Source organism: Amblyomma americanum, chromosome 9 (assembly GCF_052857255.1).
Source record: "Amblyomma americanum isolate KBUSLIRL-KWMA chromosome 9, ASM5285725v1, whole genome shotgun sequence".
In the NCBI taxonomy this organism is placed as follows: domain Eukaryota; kingdom Metazoa; phylum Arthropoda; class Arachnida; order Ixodida; family Ixodidae; genus Amblyomma; species Amblyomma americanum.
In genome coordinates this window covers 134918749-134935755 of record NC_135505.1, presented here as the reverse complement: position 1 = coordinate 134935755, position 17007 = coordinate 134918749, and the positions used below count along the sequence as shown (strand labels likewise).

General features: G+C 47.3%; 1 protein-coding gene across 17 annotated transcripts in view; it reads left to right on the top strand.

The window, feature by feature from the left end:
- ACC (acetyl-CoA carboxylase) overlaps window positions 1-17007 on the top strand; it is an 87423-nt gene that overhangs the window by 25096 nt on the left and 45320 nt on the right. For 6 of the 17 annotated variants that reach the window (XM_077637480.1, XM_077637479.1, XM_077637481.1 and 3 more), the window contains exon 2: window positions 15629-15836. In XM_077637480.1, the coding sequence (XP_077493606.1) occupies window positions 15629-15836 (208 nt within the window). Of the gene's footprint in view, window positions 1-11582; window positions 11762-11908; window positions 12135-12986; window positions 13297-15628; window positions 15837-17007 lie in introns of those variants that run through there. The other 11 variants (XM_077637495.1, XM_077637490.1, XM_077637487.1 and 8 more) reach the window with 8 other exon arrangements.

The following is a 17007-nucleotide window of genomic DNA, read 5'->3' as shown; positions in this document are numbered from 1 at the left end:
TCTCATATATCGTTGGACACCTGAACCGCGCCGTAAGGGAAGGGATAAAGGAAGGAGTGAAAGAAGAAAGAAGAAAGAGGTGCCGTAGTGGAGGGCTCCGGAATAATTTCGACCACCCGGGATCTTTAACGTGCGCTGACATGCGCACGCAACCGCTTTTCTCGCTCTTCTCTTCACATCCTCTATCCACTCGTCGGCAGCTGGCGCGACGTCCTCCTCCCATTGGCTACAGCTGGCGCGACGCTCTCCTCCGAACTTACCCGAGCTTCTCTCCATTGGCTGCAGCTTTTGCGACGAGCCTCCGAACTAACCCGAGCTCGCCCGAGTTACTCCGGGGCTACACACAAGATTCGTGGTTGGGTTTGACCCCGTTAAGTAAGTGCTTTCGCGCCAAAAGTAGTGGGGAGGGGGGTTGTTCGTTGTTCGGGCTATTTACGATGCGGAGGGGTTAAGAGGGGAAGTTGAAATGAAGCTGAGGACAGAGGCCCGTGTCTTAAACGACGCCATTGGCTTGAGAACCTCCTTTGAAGGGCATTCGCCGCTGCTTTCTTGAATTGTAACTGACTATACACGCTCAGTGCGCCATCATAATCGTCTTATGCTGCAGATGGTGGTGGTAGTGGTTTTATTAAAAATAATAATAGAAAGGAAGAAAAAGATTTTTGCTAGCCCCGGCATCTGCCATCGATACTGAAGCACCTGAGCTGAGGCAGCGGAAATAAAGGATAGCAGGCAGAATGGAGAAATGAAATGAAAGAGGTGAGGGGACAGGAAGAGAGGATAGGGGGAGAGTAATATGTACAAACTATTTACACAATAAGAAATGTGTCCAGGTTGTGCGCGTGATTAGTTCATTTTAGAGGAATTAAATCACACACGCGCACAGCACTGTGTTGGGTACGACTGGAGTGGGGCGTCCAGTTATTAATCGTTCAAGGTAGAACTCGCGGGGCGTTCGGTCACTGCGTGTAACTACCTGACGGGGAACAGACGGGACGTCAAACCCGTGTGTTCTAGGAATGCACAGAGGCTCACCAAAGTTCGCTCACGAGTGCGCGCACTGCCCTGCGGCCACAATAGCGTCTTGATGGAGTCTGGTAGTATGCCCTGCAAGAGTGAAAATTTTAAACGTTTCATTGTCTCCCCCCCGCCGCGGTGGCTCAGTGGTTAGGGCGCTCGACTACTGCTCCGGAGTTCCCGGGTTCGAACCCGACCGCGGCGGCTGCGTTTTTACGGAGGCAAAACGCTAAGGCGCCCGTGTGCTGTGCGATGTCAGTGCACGTTAAAGATCCCCAGGTGGTCGAAATTATTCCGGAGCCCTCCACTACGGCACCTCTATCTTCCTTTCTTCTTTCACTCCCTCTCTTATCCCTTCCCTTACGGCGCGGTTCAGGTGTCCCAACGATATATGAGACAGATACTGCGCCATTTCCTTTCCCCGAAAAACCAAATATTATTATTATTATTATTATTATTGTCTCCTCTCGGTGGAGTCCTGAACCACGCCTTGCCTTGGGTGAAGGGACGGAGGAGGGGACAAAATGAGAGAGAGAGAGAGAAAAGTCGCCGTTGTGGAGGGCCCCGGATTAGTTGCGATCAATTATTATTTATTTTTAACGGCCTTTAGCTCCGTATGGCACACGCGTGCGTTCCTCGCATTTCGCATCCATCGAGATGTGGCCTCCGCGTGGCTGGGGTTCGACTCCGCTACCGTGGACTCAGCAGCTGACCGCGGTAGCCACTGAGCTATCACGGCGGACATAGCAAAGAGAAAAATAGCGTTCAAGGAGCATTGCTCACTGCGCCATATGCGTACACAGTACTCATGTATATGCTGGGTGATTCATGTTAAATTCGATACAATGTTTAAAACGAAACTCTTCGTAACCAGTGATCAGCGTTTTTAGTATTAGGTTGTCCATGTAGCCGACTGCCAGGTGCAAGAATATCCGCCAGCTTTAATTGAATATGTAACGCGTTCTAATTAATTACCGAATCAATTTTATGGATGAGTGAGTTCCTATGTTTATAAATATTGTTATGATATGTGTAATCGACGATTGTAAGTTCTCTTCGTGTTTTCTGTCGCTATTTGGTGTCTTCGCGCTTCGCAATTGCAGCGCGTACTCAAGATAAGTACATACAATTCGCTTTATTCAATATAATATAACATCCTGTACATCCGTTATATAAAACATCCTGTATATAATACCAATGTATTATGTCTCGGCTGCTCCCTTCCCCCCCCCCCCTTCCCCTTATGCAATGCTCTAACCTAAGAGCTTAGGAGTAAATAAATTATGATGATGTTGTTGATGATGATAATGATTCAAACGACGCTCGATAATTCATACTCGTAGGGAGCCGAAAATTTGCTCGAATTGTGCGGAGTTTCAACCAAGAGGAGCCTTTTTAAAGTACTTGACGTTCACGAGACGGTAGCTTCAATTCGAATAAACCGGGAGTTCGAATTAACCGAGTTCTGACTAGTCTACTCTGTTTATGTAGCAAGGTGGCCTTCAATCAGCCCCGAGAACGCAATCGCCTCTGCGACGTCATCCGTGTCTCGTGATGGCGGAGAGCGCGTCCTTCGATGCAGTGGATGGGAAAACGGGCCCCTCGATTTAGAAGAGTTCGCTCTCTTCGTTTGCTGCGCATGTACGTTTTGGCATGTCTTCGAGAGCAGAGAAGGCAAGCAGCACACGATGTGAACTGGACGTCGTCCAAAAGACGTCCAAAGGACGTTCTCTCGGCGATATCTTTGTCGGGAACGTTTCCGGGAGCCGCAGGGTCGTGGTGGTTCTCGTGACGTAACTACAACTGATTTGGCAGGGGTAACGCGAATGATAATATCGCTAACTTGGAGAGTCAGAATGAGATTACTGAACAAGGTCGTGCTGAGGGTATTCTAGCGGAACACTGAAAGGAAAAAAATGGTCTTGCAACAGGGAATACATAGTGTGGACAGATAACAGAACGGGGTAGACACCCAAGGAATGGAAACATAAAGAGCGGGGAGATAAGATAAAGCGGTGAGGCGCGGGATAGGATTATCATAGGGTCAATGGCAGAGGCTTTTTTTCCTGCAGCCACTGGTTGCTGATGGCTGCTGTGCCACACAAGAAAACTCCATGACGTCACAACCATGGGATCACGTGATCGCGGTCTGAACAAACTATAATGGTGCATTTCCGTGCCAGAAAGCTGCTGCTTCATGGTCAGTGAGAATGTGTCACATATGAGGTGGTGCGATCATGAAAAAATGAAAAAAAGATGGGACGAAATAAATGCGCGATGCTTTTTTAGCGCGAAAGCAATACTTAACATGGTCTCAATCAAAAGTCTCGTGTGAAGCCTCGGAGCAGCTCGGGTTTGTTCGGAGAAGCGTCACGCAAGGTGCAGCCAATGGGAGGGTGACCTTGAGGGTGACCTTGGCCAAACCTAGCATAGCAGCAGCCCATACAGAAATAACCAGCCAGCCAGGCTAAACACATTCTTTCGGACATCTACTCGTTTTAACTACCTTATAACCGTGCCACTTTTTTCCCGCCTTTTTTTTTTTCAGATTGTCACTCTACCAACTATCCCCGCCCTTATAAAAAATTTAAGGCAGTCCGAAGACGGTACACAAACTTCTGTCTATAAAGTCTATAGACTCTCTATAGACAAACTCTAGAGAATAGTCTATAGGCAATACAAATCACATAGACAGTCTATAGACAATCTATAGATTTATGGCCATACCCTTTTAGTAGAATTTTGTCTACAGGCAGTCTATCGACTACGGATAGACAAAAATAAATGTCTATAGGAAGGAAATAGAGTCTATAAGAAGTCTATAGACTGTCTATAGACCATTTTTGTAAGGGTGCGTCGATCAGTATAGAGGTCGGTGTTGTAGAGGGCGCAGTGATAGTTAATGATAGTTAAAGTTTCTCTAGTTCGTTCTGGCTGAGGGCAGAAAAAACTTGCGGCTTTTATATGTCATTGTTTATTTTTTTTCTTCTGGAAGTTTCAAGCCAACACGGATTCGTCAACTGCACCGTCGAACGACGTAGCGAGTTTGACGAAGGCTCCTAGTGACCACAAATTACTTCTGTGAATCGGGGATATCGTTGCACACAGCGACATAGGATGCGATGCTGGGGGAATCATATTTTGACCCTTGCACCGAAGAATGGGCGAAAGAAAAATGCATTGGTGGCGAATCGACCGTGCGCAGTTGTTTCACTTAGCGCATGCAGCCGCAGTGCGCTGTTATCTTCACTGCATGCATGCACCGGTGCATATACAGTAAATGCAGTATGTTTGGTGGCAGGAAGAAGGTGTCACACACACGAAAAAAAAAATGCAGAGGGCTCACAAATATTAAACTGTGCGTTTTGAACGTCGTTGCGTTTTGTTAACGCTAATTAACAATTTACCACCAAATTTAACCCGCCGCGGTGGCTCGGTGGTTAGGGCGCTCGACTACTGATCCGGAGTTCCCGGGTTCGAACCCGACCGCGGCGGCTGCGTTTTTGTGGAGGAAAAACGCTAAGGCGCCCGTGTGCTGTGCGATGTCAGTGCACGTTAAAGATCCCCAGGTGGTCGAAATTATTCCGGAGCCCTCCACTACGGCACCTATTTCTTCCTTTCTTCTTTCGCTCCCTCCTTTATCCCTTCCCTTAAGGCGCGGTTCAGGTGTCCAACGATATATGAGGCAGATACTGCGCCATTTCCTTTCCCCAAAAAACCAATTATTATTATTATTATTATTATTATTATTATTCACCAAATCTACCAGAAACTGTAGGTCGAGCGGCTTCTTGAAGTAATGTCTAAAATGCACTGTGTAGCAATGCAGTATAAGGATTTATTTTATTTTTTAATCGGGTTTCTCCGGCGAATGCATGGGCAGATGCATAGCTCGGAGGCGCTGTTGCCTTTTCAAAGGGGAAAACCCCGCCTGTGCCTCTTCCCGAAGACTGAAGCAAGCGTAACTCGGTGGCAGACCATATAAAAGGCATGTGTGGCCATTCGGTTGCAACCGGCAATTCGATATAGAAGTGCGTGTCTGCAACCCTCGCAGTTTTCGTGGCCACTCGCAATGCTTTTGTCGCATTCGTTGTCTGGTCATGTTTTTCGCCCTGAAATCCTTCCTGCATCGTCGTGAGAGATGGCATTGTTCCATCTTTTCCGCTTTCTTGATTGAACGCTTTGCCCGTGTGCGTTCCACGAAACGAACGCGACGTCGTAAACGCGTATATGGACGGAGCCGCAGACCCCTCGCGGCACTATGGTTATCGCTATGCGCTTACCGTATATTAGCAGGCAGTTCTTTGCTCGTAATCATGCTCCTTTTACCGCCTCACGAAATGGCGCTGTGTCAAGGACGTGCTCGCAACCTGCGTTATGTACGCGAGCGCATGCAAACAGCAGAATATAGCATTGGCAACGCAACGCAACTTCCGATTAGATGGATGGATAAGGCTGACCCGTTTAAATCGGGCGGTGGTTCAAGCCGTCACACTACAAACCTGCTCCTAATGGTCTGTATTGCAAATTTTCACGAAAGCAACGCGATGCTGCGGCGCCGCCGCGAACTATAGTCTGAAGCCTGACCCGCATGGAACGTTCTATGCACGCGAAAACGCGCCTTGTGTGAAACCCAAGTGTCCGTGCCGCCGAACTTGCACCATCGAGGGCCCAAGATGTGGGAACGGTAATTAAACGCCCATGACGGTACAAGTTCGGCGCTTTTTCGCGTACAAAAAACAAAATGAAAACATTCCATGCGTGCAGGTGCGTCGAACTGCTTCGTTTTCTCTGATTCCTGAGTGGTTAGCTTGCACATTCTGTCGTTGCTGTCAGAATTCTGCCGTAAAAATGTACATTCGGAGCGATTTCGTCTGGTTTCATCGCACACCCGCTGCACTAGTGTCTTCATCGTCGATGTCACGCTGAAAGACAAACAAGAAATCGCCGTCTGGCATTTGAAAACGGTAGGCGTTTTGCCCCGCCGCGGTGGCTCAGTGGTTAGGGCGCTCGACTACTGATCCGGAGTTCCCGAGTTCGAACCCGACCGCGGCGGCTGCGTTTTTATGGAGGAAAAACGCTAAGGCGCCCGTGTGCTGTGCGATGTCAGTGCACGTTAAAGAGCCCCTGGTGGTCGAAATTATTCCGGAGCCCTCCACTACGGCACCTCCTTCTTCCTTTCTTCTTTCACATCCTCCTTTACCCTTCCCTTACGGCGCGGTTCAGGTGTCCAACGATATACGAGACAGATACTGCGCAATTTCCTTTCCCCCGAAACTAATTATTATTATTATTATTATAGGCGTGAAAGTATATAGCGGCGGACTGTCGACGCGTCCTGCGGGTCAATGACAAAACCAGACCTGCACTCCAAACAGAAAGGAATGAAAAGGGAGTAAAATGAAGTGCGCTGGAGAACAGCGCTTACTCCTTTTTTTTACTCCGTTTCTTTTAGACTGCATAAAAGGTAGCGCAGTAGAAGACAGCTTACTCCCTTTTTTACTCCTTTCAGTCAAAGCATAGCGCAGACGGTCGACGCGCGCTCTGCAGAGAATTTAAGATCAGTGACATCGACGTTGCAGACTCATGCAACGGGTGAGGAAACTTTAGAAGCGCAACTCGATTGTCAGGCTGCTTGGATGGAGGACAGGTTTGCCATTCACTGTCGGCTTAGTTTAACTGATAAATCTGCGCCCTTCCGCGGTTCTTGTGCTCATAAATTTTATTAACCACCTGTTAGTCCAATTATGAGTATAAATGTATAATTGTGCGCACGGGCGGATACATACATACATACATACATACATACATACATACATACATACATACATACATACATACATACATACATACATACATACATACATACATACATACATACATACATGCATGCATGCATGCATACATGCATACATGCATACATACATACATACACGTCCCTCATGGCCTCAGTTGCTTTGGGACGTTAAACCCCCATAACCCACATACATACATACATACATACATACATACATACATACATACATACATACATACATACATACATACATACATACATACATACATACATACGCGTCCCTCATGGCCTCAGTTGCTTTGGGACGTTAAACCCCCATAACCCACATACATACATTCATACATACATACATACATACATACATACATACATACATACATACATACATACATACATACATACATACATACATACGCGTCCCTCATGGCCTCAGTTGCTTTGGGACGTTAAACCCCCATAACCCACATACATACATACGTACATACATACATACATACATACATACATACATACATACGCGTCCCTCATGGCCTCAGTTGCTTTGGGACGTTAAACCCCCATAACCCACATACATACATACGTACATACATACATACATACATACATACATACATACATACGCGTCCCTCATGGCCTCAGTTGCTTTGGGACGTTAAACCCCCATAACCCACATACATACATACGTACATACATACATACATACATACATACATACATACATACATACATACATACATACATACATACATACATACATACATACATACATACATACATACATACATACATACGCGTCCCTCATGGCCTCAGTTGCTTTGGGACGTTAAACCCCCATAACCCACATACATACATACATACATACATACATACATACATACATACATACATACATACATACATACATACATACGCGTCCCTCATGGCCTCAGTTGCTTTGGGACGTTAAACCCCCATAACCCACATACATACATACGTACATACATACATACATACATACATACATACATACGCGTCCCTCATGGCCTCAGTTGCTTTGGGACGTTAAACCCCCATAACCCACATACATACATACATACATACATACATACATACATACATACATACATACATACATACATACGCGTCCCTCATGGCCTCAGTTGCTTTGGGACGTTAAACCCCCATAACCCACATACATACATTCATACATTCATACATACATACATACATACATACATACATACATACATACATACATACATACATACATACATACATACATACGCGTCCCTCATGGCCTCAGTTGCTTTGGGACGTTAAACCCCCATAACCCACATACATACATACGTACATACATACATACATACATACATACATACATACATACATACATACATACATACATACATACATACATACATACATACATACATACATACATACATACATACATACATACATACGCGTCCCTCATGGCCTCAGTTGCTTTGGGACGTTAAACCCCCATAACCCGCATACATACATACGTACATACATACATACATACATACATACATACATACGTACATACATACATACATACATACATACATACATACATACATACATACATACATACATACATACATACATACATACATGTGCCGCGGTGGCCGAGTGGCTATGGCGCTCGGCTGCTGGCCCGAAAGACGCGGGTTCGATCCCGGCCGCGGCGGTGGAATTTCGATGAAGGCGAAATTCTAGAGGCCCGCGTACTGTGCGATGTCAGTGCACGTTAAAGAACCCCAGGTGGTCGAAATTTCCGGAGCCCTTCACTGCGGCATCTCTCGTAGCCTGAGTCGCTTTGTGACGTTAAACCCCCATAAACCAAACACGTATGTATACATACAAACACATACACACACAATGCCAATAGAGTTATAGTTAAACTATACGATGGACCGCCCTAACTATAGACTAGCCAATTACCTAAACTGCATTTCGCCTGTTCTTGGACCTATACTACGGCTTTCTCTTTAATATGCACGCCTCTCGCCAGGGGCAGCATTATTATGGAGGCCTCGCTGGCGCATACAAAATATCCGGGCGTCCCCGCTCTAATCATCCCGTGTGCGTAAGCATTTCCTTATACGTCTTTGGAGATAGCGATCTTCGAAACGAGTTCTGCTTTCCTAAATAAGAGGAAGGGATGCAGAGAAAGAGAGGGGGAAAAAAGTCCACGAAGAAACCATTTGACTTTATGCAAGGCACTTTATATTCGTAGGGATTTTCCCTGCGTGTTTATTTTTCGCCATTTTTCATTGACAAAAGTGGACCGCGTGACGTAAATATTTCCCCCGTATACGCTGCGCACAAATGCGTGGAAGATCGAGTTCGTATTTCGCGCGCTTTTTTGGTGACATAAAGAACGAATAAAACAGCAAAATAAAATACAAAAGAAACTGAGAATGCAAAACTTAAAGAATGATGGGAATATCGAGGCTTAATTACGGGACGACTTGCTCGCCGATCATGCATATGCGGGCAATTTGCATGCCAAATGTATCCTAACTATATACATTCGTAGTGAATGTTGTTGTTAGTGGATATTAATTAATAAAATAGCAGTGGAAGGAAAAGATGTTGCTAGCCGCGGCATCTGCCATCGAAACCTGAAGCAGCCTATAGCTGTGGCTAGCGGTAACAAAAGGACAGGAAGAGAGAAATAAAGGGGGCAGCGATAGTAAGAAAAGATAGGGGTAGGGGGTAATATACACTATGCACAAAGACAGGATGTACAGTAAATCTGGCTTTTGTGTTTTTCACAAAGAAGCTCGAAGATGTAGTTTCGCCGGTTCGTTTCAACGAAGCATACATCTTCACCGCGCCAGCTTAAACCGCTTCAGTTTATTCGTTCAACAAGTCAGACACACACGCGCAAAAAATAATCCCGAAAAAGGACGACTCTTGTTCGCCTTGGGACTTTCCCGCAAATTTGCGTCCTGGGGTGACCCACGCGTTGACCGCGCAAATGAGCGGATTATCTGGTGCAGCATAAGGCCATGTTCCGATAGGCCGGGACCTACAGGCGTCTGGACTTGCTGCCTTGTCCCAGTTAAGGCTTCTTTCTTGCGGGAAAGCCGCCAGTGAAGCAAGGCCAACTTCCCAGCTGGCGCGTTTGGCCTGGTTTGGCAGGGTAGTGGTGGCGCGAGTTTACGTCACCGCGGTGATCGCCGTGACGTCAACGCTCGCTTTTTTTATTTTTTCCAGAGCACGGGAGGCCGTGACGTAAGCGCCGGCAGCGTATGACGTCACGGCGGCCTGCTTCGGCCAGCTCGGCAGGCCGCCAATTTTAAGGGACTGTCCCTTATGTTATCTGCCAAGTTTAAGTGCGCAGACGAAGTTTGGGATTGATGTTGAGAAATATTAGCTGATAAAGAGATTAGAAAAGGAACAATGACTGTCCAGGTGGTAAAGGTGACAAGCATGCGACGTTGACACAGCGTGACATTCGCATGAGCGCAGGTTGCTGAAGCGATGTTTGTTTTCTTGTCAGATCATTTTTCACTTTAAAATTTTGTAGTTTCGCGGGCAGGCGGTGAGCCATTCACTGTTCCGTGAATTCAGGTCAGAGCAGACGATTCCACGCCTGTTCCTGCAGCGAAACGTGTGTCAGAGAGAGCAAACTCGGTTTGTTATTATGGCCACACATTTTTTTTTTCGTCGCGTTGATAGCTCCGCTAGATATCGTGGAGCGACAACCGGAGATAATGTCTAACCTTCAGGCGCTCCCTTCGGAAACATCGCAGATGCCACGATAATGTGAATTATGAGTAACAACAGCGAAAATAAGATGGTATAGCTTCAAGAGCTGCAGCAAGGCTGCAGTTATATTTTGTTCTTGCTCACTACGACCAACTGTCTGTATAATAAGTCGAATAATTTATAATCAAAGAGGATCAAAGGCCAAGCTCCGGAGTCATTGACTGAAGCTGCGAAGCCGCTATATAAAAACAACAATAATTCGCGCAATTTCCGGATTTTTTTTTTTCATAGCGGTCACACTGGTAGGGACCGACAGCTACAGGGAATGACCGTTCGAGTACTTCACGGGTCTGGCGTACGCACACACACTTCACTTTGCGGTAGGACAATGGAGCATGCCGTCAGCCATTATGTTTCCTTCCTTGATACAGCTGGCTTGCCGTGAAGGCCGCACTGCTAAATGATCCTTGCCGCCGGGAGTTGGCCACAGTATAGGCTTTCGTATAAGTATCTATTTCAAGTAACCAATTGGTACGCAGTTGTTGTTGTTCGCCTTCAAATAGATGGCACGTGCCCAGACTGGGGTATCGGCCAAGAATCAGGAGGCATAGATTGCAATTTACCATTTAGGAGGGGGGAAGAGGGATCAAAATGTGTCGGTACTGTTAAATGAAAGAAGATTGTTGAGCGGCGGTTTGCAGGCTTACTTGTTCGACCGTTTAGGACATTTCAAAAAGTGCGCCATTTCTGGAAATGCCGGTTTCCCGGGGGTTACCCGGCAGAAGGCTCGCAGGCACGCCCAGAAGCCTCGAGAAGAAGCATTCGCCTTGATCGCCACCCGACGCTGAGGGGCGCTGTCGGGCTCGTAATATTTTTACGCCTTCTTTCTTCGTAAATCACCTCGTGCTTTTTTTTTTCTTTTTGAGGAGCCGTTTGCGCCGGTCATTACAAGACCGCGCTTGTTCTCCATATCTCATCGTGCTGTTACACGGCTCTTCATTGGCGTTTTTCCGCGTGTAGCACGTACACGCATCGGCCGACCCTCGTACGATCCATACCCGCGCAAGGCTACAGGTTCCCTACTGACGCACTCACGCCATATATCGTACGATGCGTCGTGACGATATCGTCGGGCCTGCGGCGTTCGCCACGAGGGGAAGCGCTCGCAGCGCTCCGCCGCGTCTCTTTTTCGGAATGCTCGTCGCCCGGCGAACAACGCTTCAGGTAAATATACATCTTCGACGACTCGCGGGGTCCCCGTCTGGCGACTCATTTACATATTCCGCGCGATGCCCGCAGCGAGCGAGCCAGCCAGCGACGGAAGCCGCGTTAAACCACGTCGGTACCGCCGGCGCTTCCCGGTGTGTGTGCGCCAGGCAGTAGCAGACGACGCGCGCTTCGCAGGGTCTTGCGTGTGTGTGCTCAGGGGATTGGTCGCGGCGGGCCGGAATGAATGAACACCGCCACCGCGGGATAAGCGTGTGCGATCAGTGACCCCCGGTGTCGTTGCGGGCCTTGTCAGTGCACATCTCTTCCTATCGTCGCCGGTCTTATCAGCCGAAAAGGACGCGCTATGCTCGCCATGGCTTCGTCTCGGGTACGTAACCGCGCGCTCGTCTGCTGCTACGCTGCTTCTCGTCTGCTGCTTAGCGTGCAGCGGGAGAGAGCGGCGCGCTAGGCCTAACGTTTCCTCGTTTTTTCGCCGCCGATGTGGTCTGGCGGCCCGCTGGTGTTTTCGCCCCACGTTTTTTAATGCTGGCTGTGTTCAGCGCTGTCGCCTTTTTTTTTGCCGCGCTACAGCTGGTGGCAGCGACGCGATTAAGGGTTCATTAGCGCGGCTCTGTTATATACCCGCTAATCTCTCTCTCTGCGTCTCGTCTGTCTTGATTATCTCGGCGGTGCTGGGAAAAAAAAAAAAAGAGCACAGTGCGCTGTGTGTGCTTCGTTTCGCAACTCCTTGACCCGAGAACGCGCTTTCGTGCGGCTAGCTGCATGGCGTGCCACTGGTGAAGGTGCGGCGATGGGTGGCGAGGGCAGTCAAGCAGAGAATAGAAACAAAAAAGGACAAAAGCGCGAAAGAGAGACGCTGAAGTAGGGGGGCACGGCCAGAGGAAAGTGCAGTGGTGTATAATATATACGTACGCGAGAAAACCTGGCGAGAGAATAAAAGAAACAAAGGCAAAGGCTCGTGGAATCTTTTTTTTCTCAGGCGCGGCCCGAGGCCAAAGATTTTGTGCGCGGTTTTTCCGTGTGATGTCCTTGAATTGTGCCTCTTTCCCCACACCCCGACCTGCGTTTCACGTCATAGGACCGAATTTACCCCTCCTTTTTTTTTTTTTCGGAGGGACACACACAAACCGGGCATTCGTATTATTTCTTGCCCCTCGGGCTGTAGCAACCACTCTCTCCGGGTTTATTTTGATTCAAAAAGCCGTCATTTCCGTCTTGTGATCACTTTTTGCCGGCGCTTACGCATTCTTGCGTTCCCAGGACGGGGAAGTCGATTCATTTTTCCTTTTTTGTTGTTGAACAGTCGGCCGGTGACGACTTGTTGCGTGCTCTTATGGTGGCTGCGGCGGGCGAAACGAGAAAAAAATTGCGAAAAAGAAATGCGTTCTTCCTGACTGACGTCGAGTAGTAGACAGACACTGTTCGGCCGAGGAGCCGGTGACAACTCAACTGGCGAACGCGCGCGGGCCGGATCCCGCCGTGTAGGAACCTCGAAAAGATGTTCTCGCGACTGCTGCAGAAGTTGTCAAGTAAGTGACACGTTTGACGGATATTTGTGGCCCGGCCGCGCCGAAGGCTCATCCGCGTCGTAGTTTCGTTTCGTGTCAGTTCCCCCTTTTATGCTCTTTTTTTTTTTCACGACCGCGTGTCTTCGTCGATGTAACTGCTGTAATATTCGGCGATTGGGGCGTGATACACGTACGGATAGTTGCAGCGATCGGCCCAACGTACGCACAGGCTAACTATTCCGTTAGCTGTTCCTGATTCTTTTCGTTCGGTTGTTAGCGCGAAGATATGAGATTCATCGGCATGCATGCTGTGTATAGGAACATCTCGAGTCCGTAACCTCTCTGCGTTTTCGAAATGTACTTATGTGGATTCAGTATGTGACCGAGTTTCACTCCACTAGATCTGATCTGCTGCGGCCAGCATTCGCTGCATGGTTCATGTATACTAATAGTCTGCCAACTGTCGTCTTGACGGTAGGGTGTTGATACACTTTTTGCCAGGAATCCATATTCTGTACCCATATGATGATGAAAAAAAGTAAGTGGAATGGATGAATGGTTAATCAGGACACTGCTATGCTTCTCCAAGTTCTTAGTTTCGGTTTATGCCGAGTGCTTTCTCTAAATGTTCTTCACTTGGGTGCTTTCCTTCTGAGTTGTGATAGCACAGGGAGATTGTGCAGTGTGTGCTGCGTATACAGTATACTATGCAATCTCTCAAGTGCAATCCCAGAAGCAGTTTTGTGCTTCCTGGAGGTATGACAGGTAACCATGCTATGTTGTGCCACTGGGGATATGTATTGAGTGAGGGTGTACATGTATATATGGTGAGACATTGAAAGGCACATTGTATCCATCAGAAGGCCTACATGAACAAGCGTTGAATGCCAAACTGGAGCTGTATGACTATTAAATCAATTAGGTCCCATTAGATGTCAATTTTCAGTCAGTGATTTTGTCAAGGCAACCACAGTAAAACATTGAAGCGTTACACAATGGTCATCAGTGCGTTCGTTCTGCTTTTGCGAAGGGTGTTTGCATGCAAGATTGGTGCTGAGAAAGATCTGTGAGAAAACATTTTTTCAACTTGTAGACCTTGCATTTTGTTGACTTTGAGTTGGATTCGCATCTTCAGCTTGGTACTTCCCATCTTATCTGTTTAACAACTGATAAAAGGAAGTTTTTGCCAGTATCAGCAAATGCAATCCATGTGTAGCTAATGGCTACACATGTAGTTGGAGATATGCATGTGTAGCTATCCATGTGGAGATATCCATGTGTAGCTGGAGATATGCAGACCCGCTTAGCATGTGCGTGGAGCAGTGTTTGTAATATGTTTGGTTACGGAGCAGCGTTTGCTCTGCACTTCCTTTTTATGATGGCAGTGTTATGCTGACTCCGGATGAGCAGTTTGTGTTGGAGAGGTGTGGCTGACGTCATATTTGCATGTGTTTCTGTGGTGTGCAAAGTCTCATTTCTCAGCACTGACAGTACTAACCTTTGCTGACCTGGTACACGTGAAAACATATGTAGGGGAGTAATAGTCACGACCTCTTCGAAAATTATATTAGGAGACAGGTAAACAGAGGATAGTGAAGTAGTTGAAATAGATTGTTAGGATGTTATGAGAGCATTAGGGCAAAGTAACATGGTAGTGTTCGTTTTTGCTGGAGGAAAAAAAAATAGGGCACAGTGCCATTATCATGTTCAGTGCAGTCTATTTGAATGCATAGAACACTGCTGAATACCTTAGCATGAAGGTCAGTGTATTGAACCAGACTAAGTGGAAAGAAAAAATGCAGCAAGTTAACAATTGAGTTTGATACAGAAATGCAGGTTGAGAGTGTCTCCTATATATTTGAAGTCGCAGTGCAAAGGAAAGTAGCGGTATACTTGAATGCACTGTTCTTTACTGAATATTTTCTTGGGAGTTCCGGTACGCTGTGCACTGCGTTCTGTTCTTGTGAAAATTTATGAGGGACAGGTACGTGAAATGGTAATGGGAATCTGGCATTGTAAATGCCTTGTTCATGTTGACCAGCTTCGTTGTGGCTTCTACTGTACGCCCTCTTATTGATGTTGCGTCCCGTTTTGGTGAGATCTCACGAGTGCCATGATGGAGACCCACGCGTAGCTGTAGCTTCTGTCGGACTACAAGTCCGAGCAGGTGTAGACAAGCAGGTTAGAAAAGCGCGCAGGCTTTTGCCGCACTCTCGGTCACAGAAATAGCAGCCACTAGGATATTGGAGCAAGCCGTGTATTCTTTGGCATCTTGTTTTATTGCATTACGTTAATCAAACCGAAGAGTTTATTTCATTATTTTTTTCTCGTTTCGCTTTGTGTCGTCGAGCAGGTCCCCCCGAGGCCCCAGCCGAGATGAATGGCGCCACCGAAGTCAAGGGGCGCACTGACCTGCAGCGGCTTGAATCCCTAGCTGCCCATAACGGGGTCAACACCTCACCTGTGCGCATTGTGGTTGAGCCCTGCTGGGACGACGAAGGCGGCGCTGTGACTGCCACCAGCGCCAACCTCTTCAACGGCGCCAACCTCAACGGCTTTGGGTGAGCCCAGTGGGCTGGGTGGCATTGTAATCATCGCCGTTGGCAGGCGTCCAATTTAGGACAGTCGTGAAGTGCAGTGTGCGTTTCTGCAGTTGTCAGTGTGCAGCAGTAAGCCATTGAGTTCCTTTGCGGCCTTAACTAGAAAGATAACATCGTAAGAGTACACTTTGTCGCAGCGAAGTGATGCTAGCCGTATGTTAAGTGCATGTCTTAGGCAAGTTTCATTTGGGAGAGTGTCTTTTTTAGCACTTCTGCCCCCTCCGGGGAAACCACATCCACCGAAATGTTTATTGTCTTTGTTCAAGCTTGTTCCTGTCCATCCTGGAGTCAAAATCTCTCCTTCTTATCATGTTGGCAAGCTCCTATGGATTAACAGATTCACCGAGATGCCTGTGACGAAAACTTCCACAAGCCTGGAGACTGGTGTTTCCTCCTCTTCTGCGAAGTTGGGTGTAAATTGAGCACCCGCGGGCTAAATTTGCTTTAGCTAGTCTCGGCAGCTTTTAACTATCCGAGGTTCATGAATGCTGCTGGTATTGCTTCAGTGCTACCACCAGACGAGATGGAACCAAATGAGAGGTGCAGTGAAATTTGTGTTGGCACTGCAATGATTTCCACCCTGTAGGCATCTTACATGGCTGCTTGTCTCTTCTCGCTCGTTAAAGTTATTAGTGTTCTGCTACTGAGATGATGCCTTGGTATTTATGATTTCAGTGTCCTGCTAAGGCTCCATGTGCATAATCGCAAAAAGAACAGCTGCACTAAGAACGCAGGGCCTTGCACGGTAGTCGTGGCGGCAACAGTGTCCTCGCGACCACTTTCACTTGGACATTCTTCTCTGGTGTTTCTAATTTCAGCTATGTTTCCCTTTCCTCCTTGTGTAATCCACTCGAAGCCTTGCCACTCTTATCGGGACCCAAAATCAACAAAGGAGAATCGGCACGAGGCACTCGCAACCACTCATGTCAGAATCAAGGACACACTCATTTGAGATGCACTAGATGTCTGCTGAGGTCAGACTGGGACAATGTAATACTGCTTCTGGTCTCATAAATTGGCCATTCATGTTCACTACCTTGCCTTTATCATAAATCTTTGGTGCTGCGGAGTTTCAGCCGGGCTTTCGCTTTTCTAGCGTGGTGGCTGGAGTTGTAATCTTATCACAAACGGG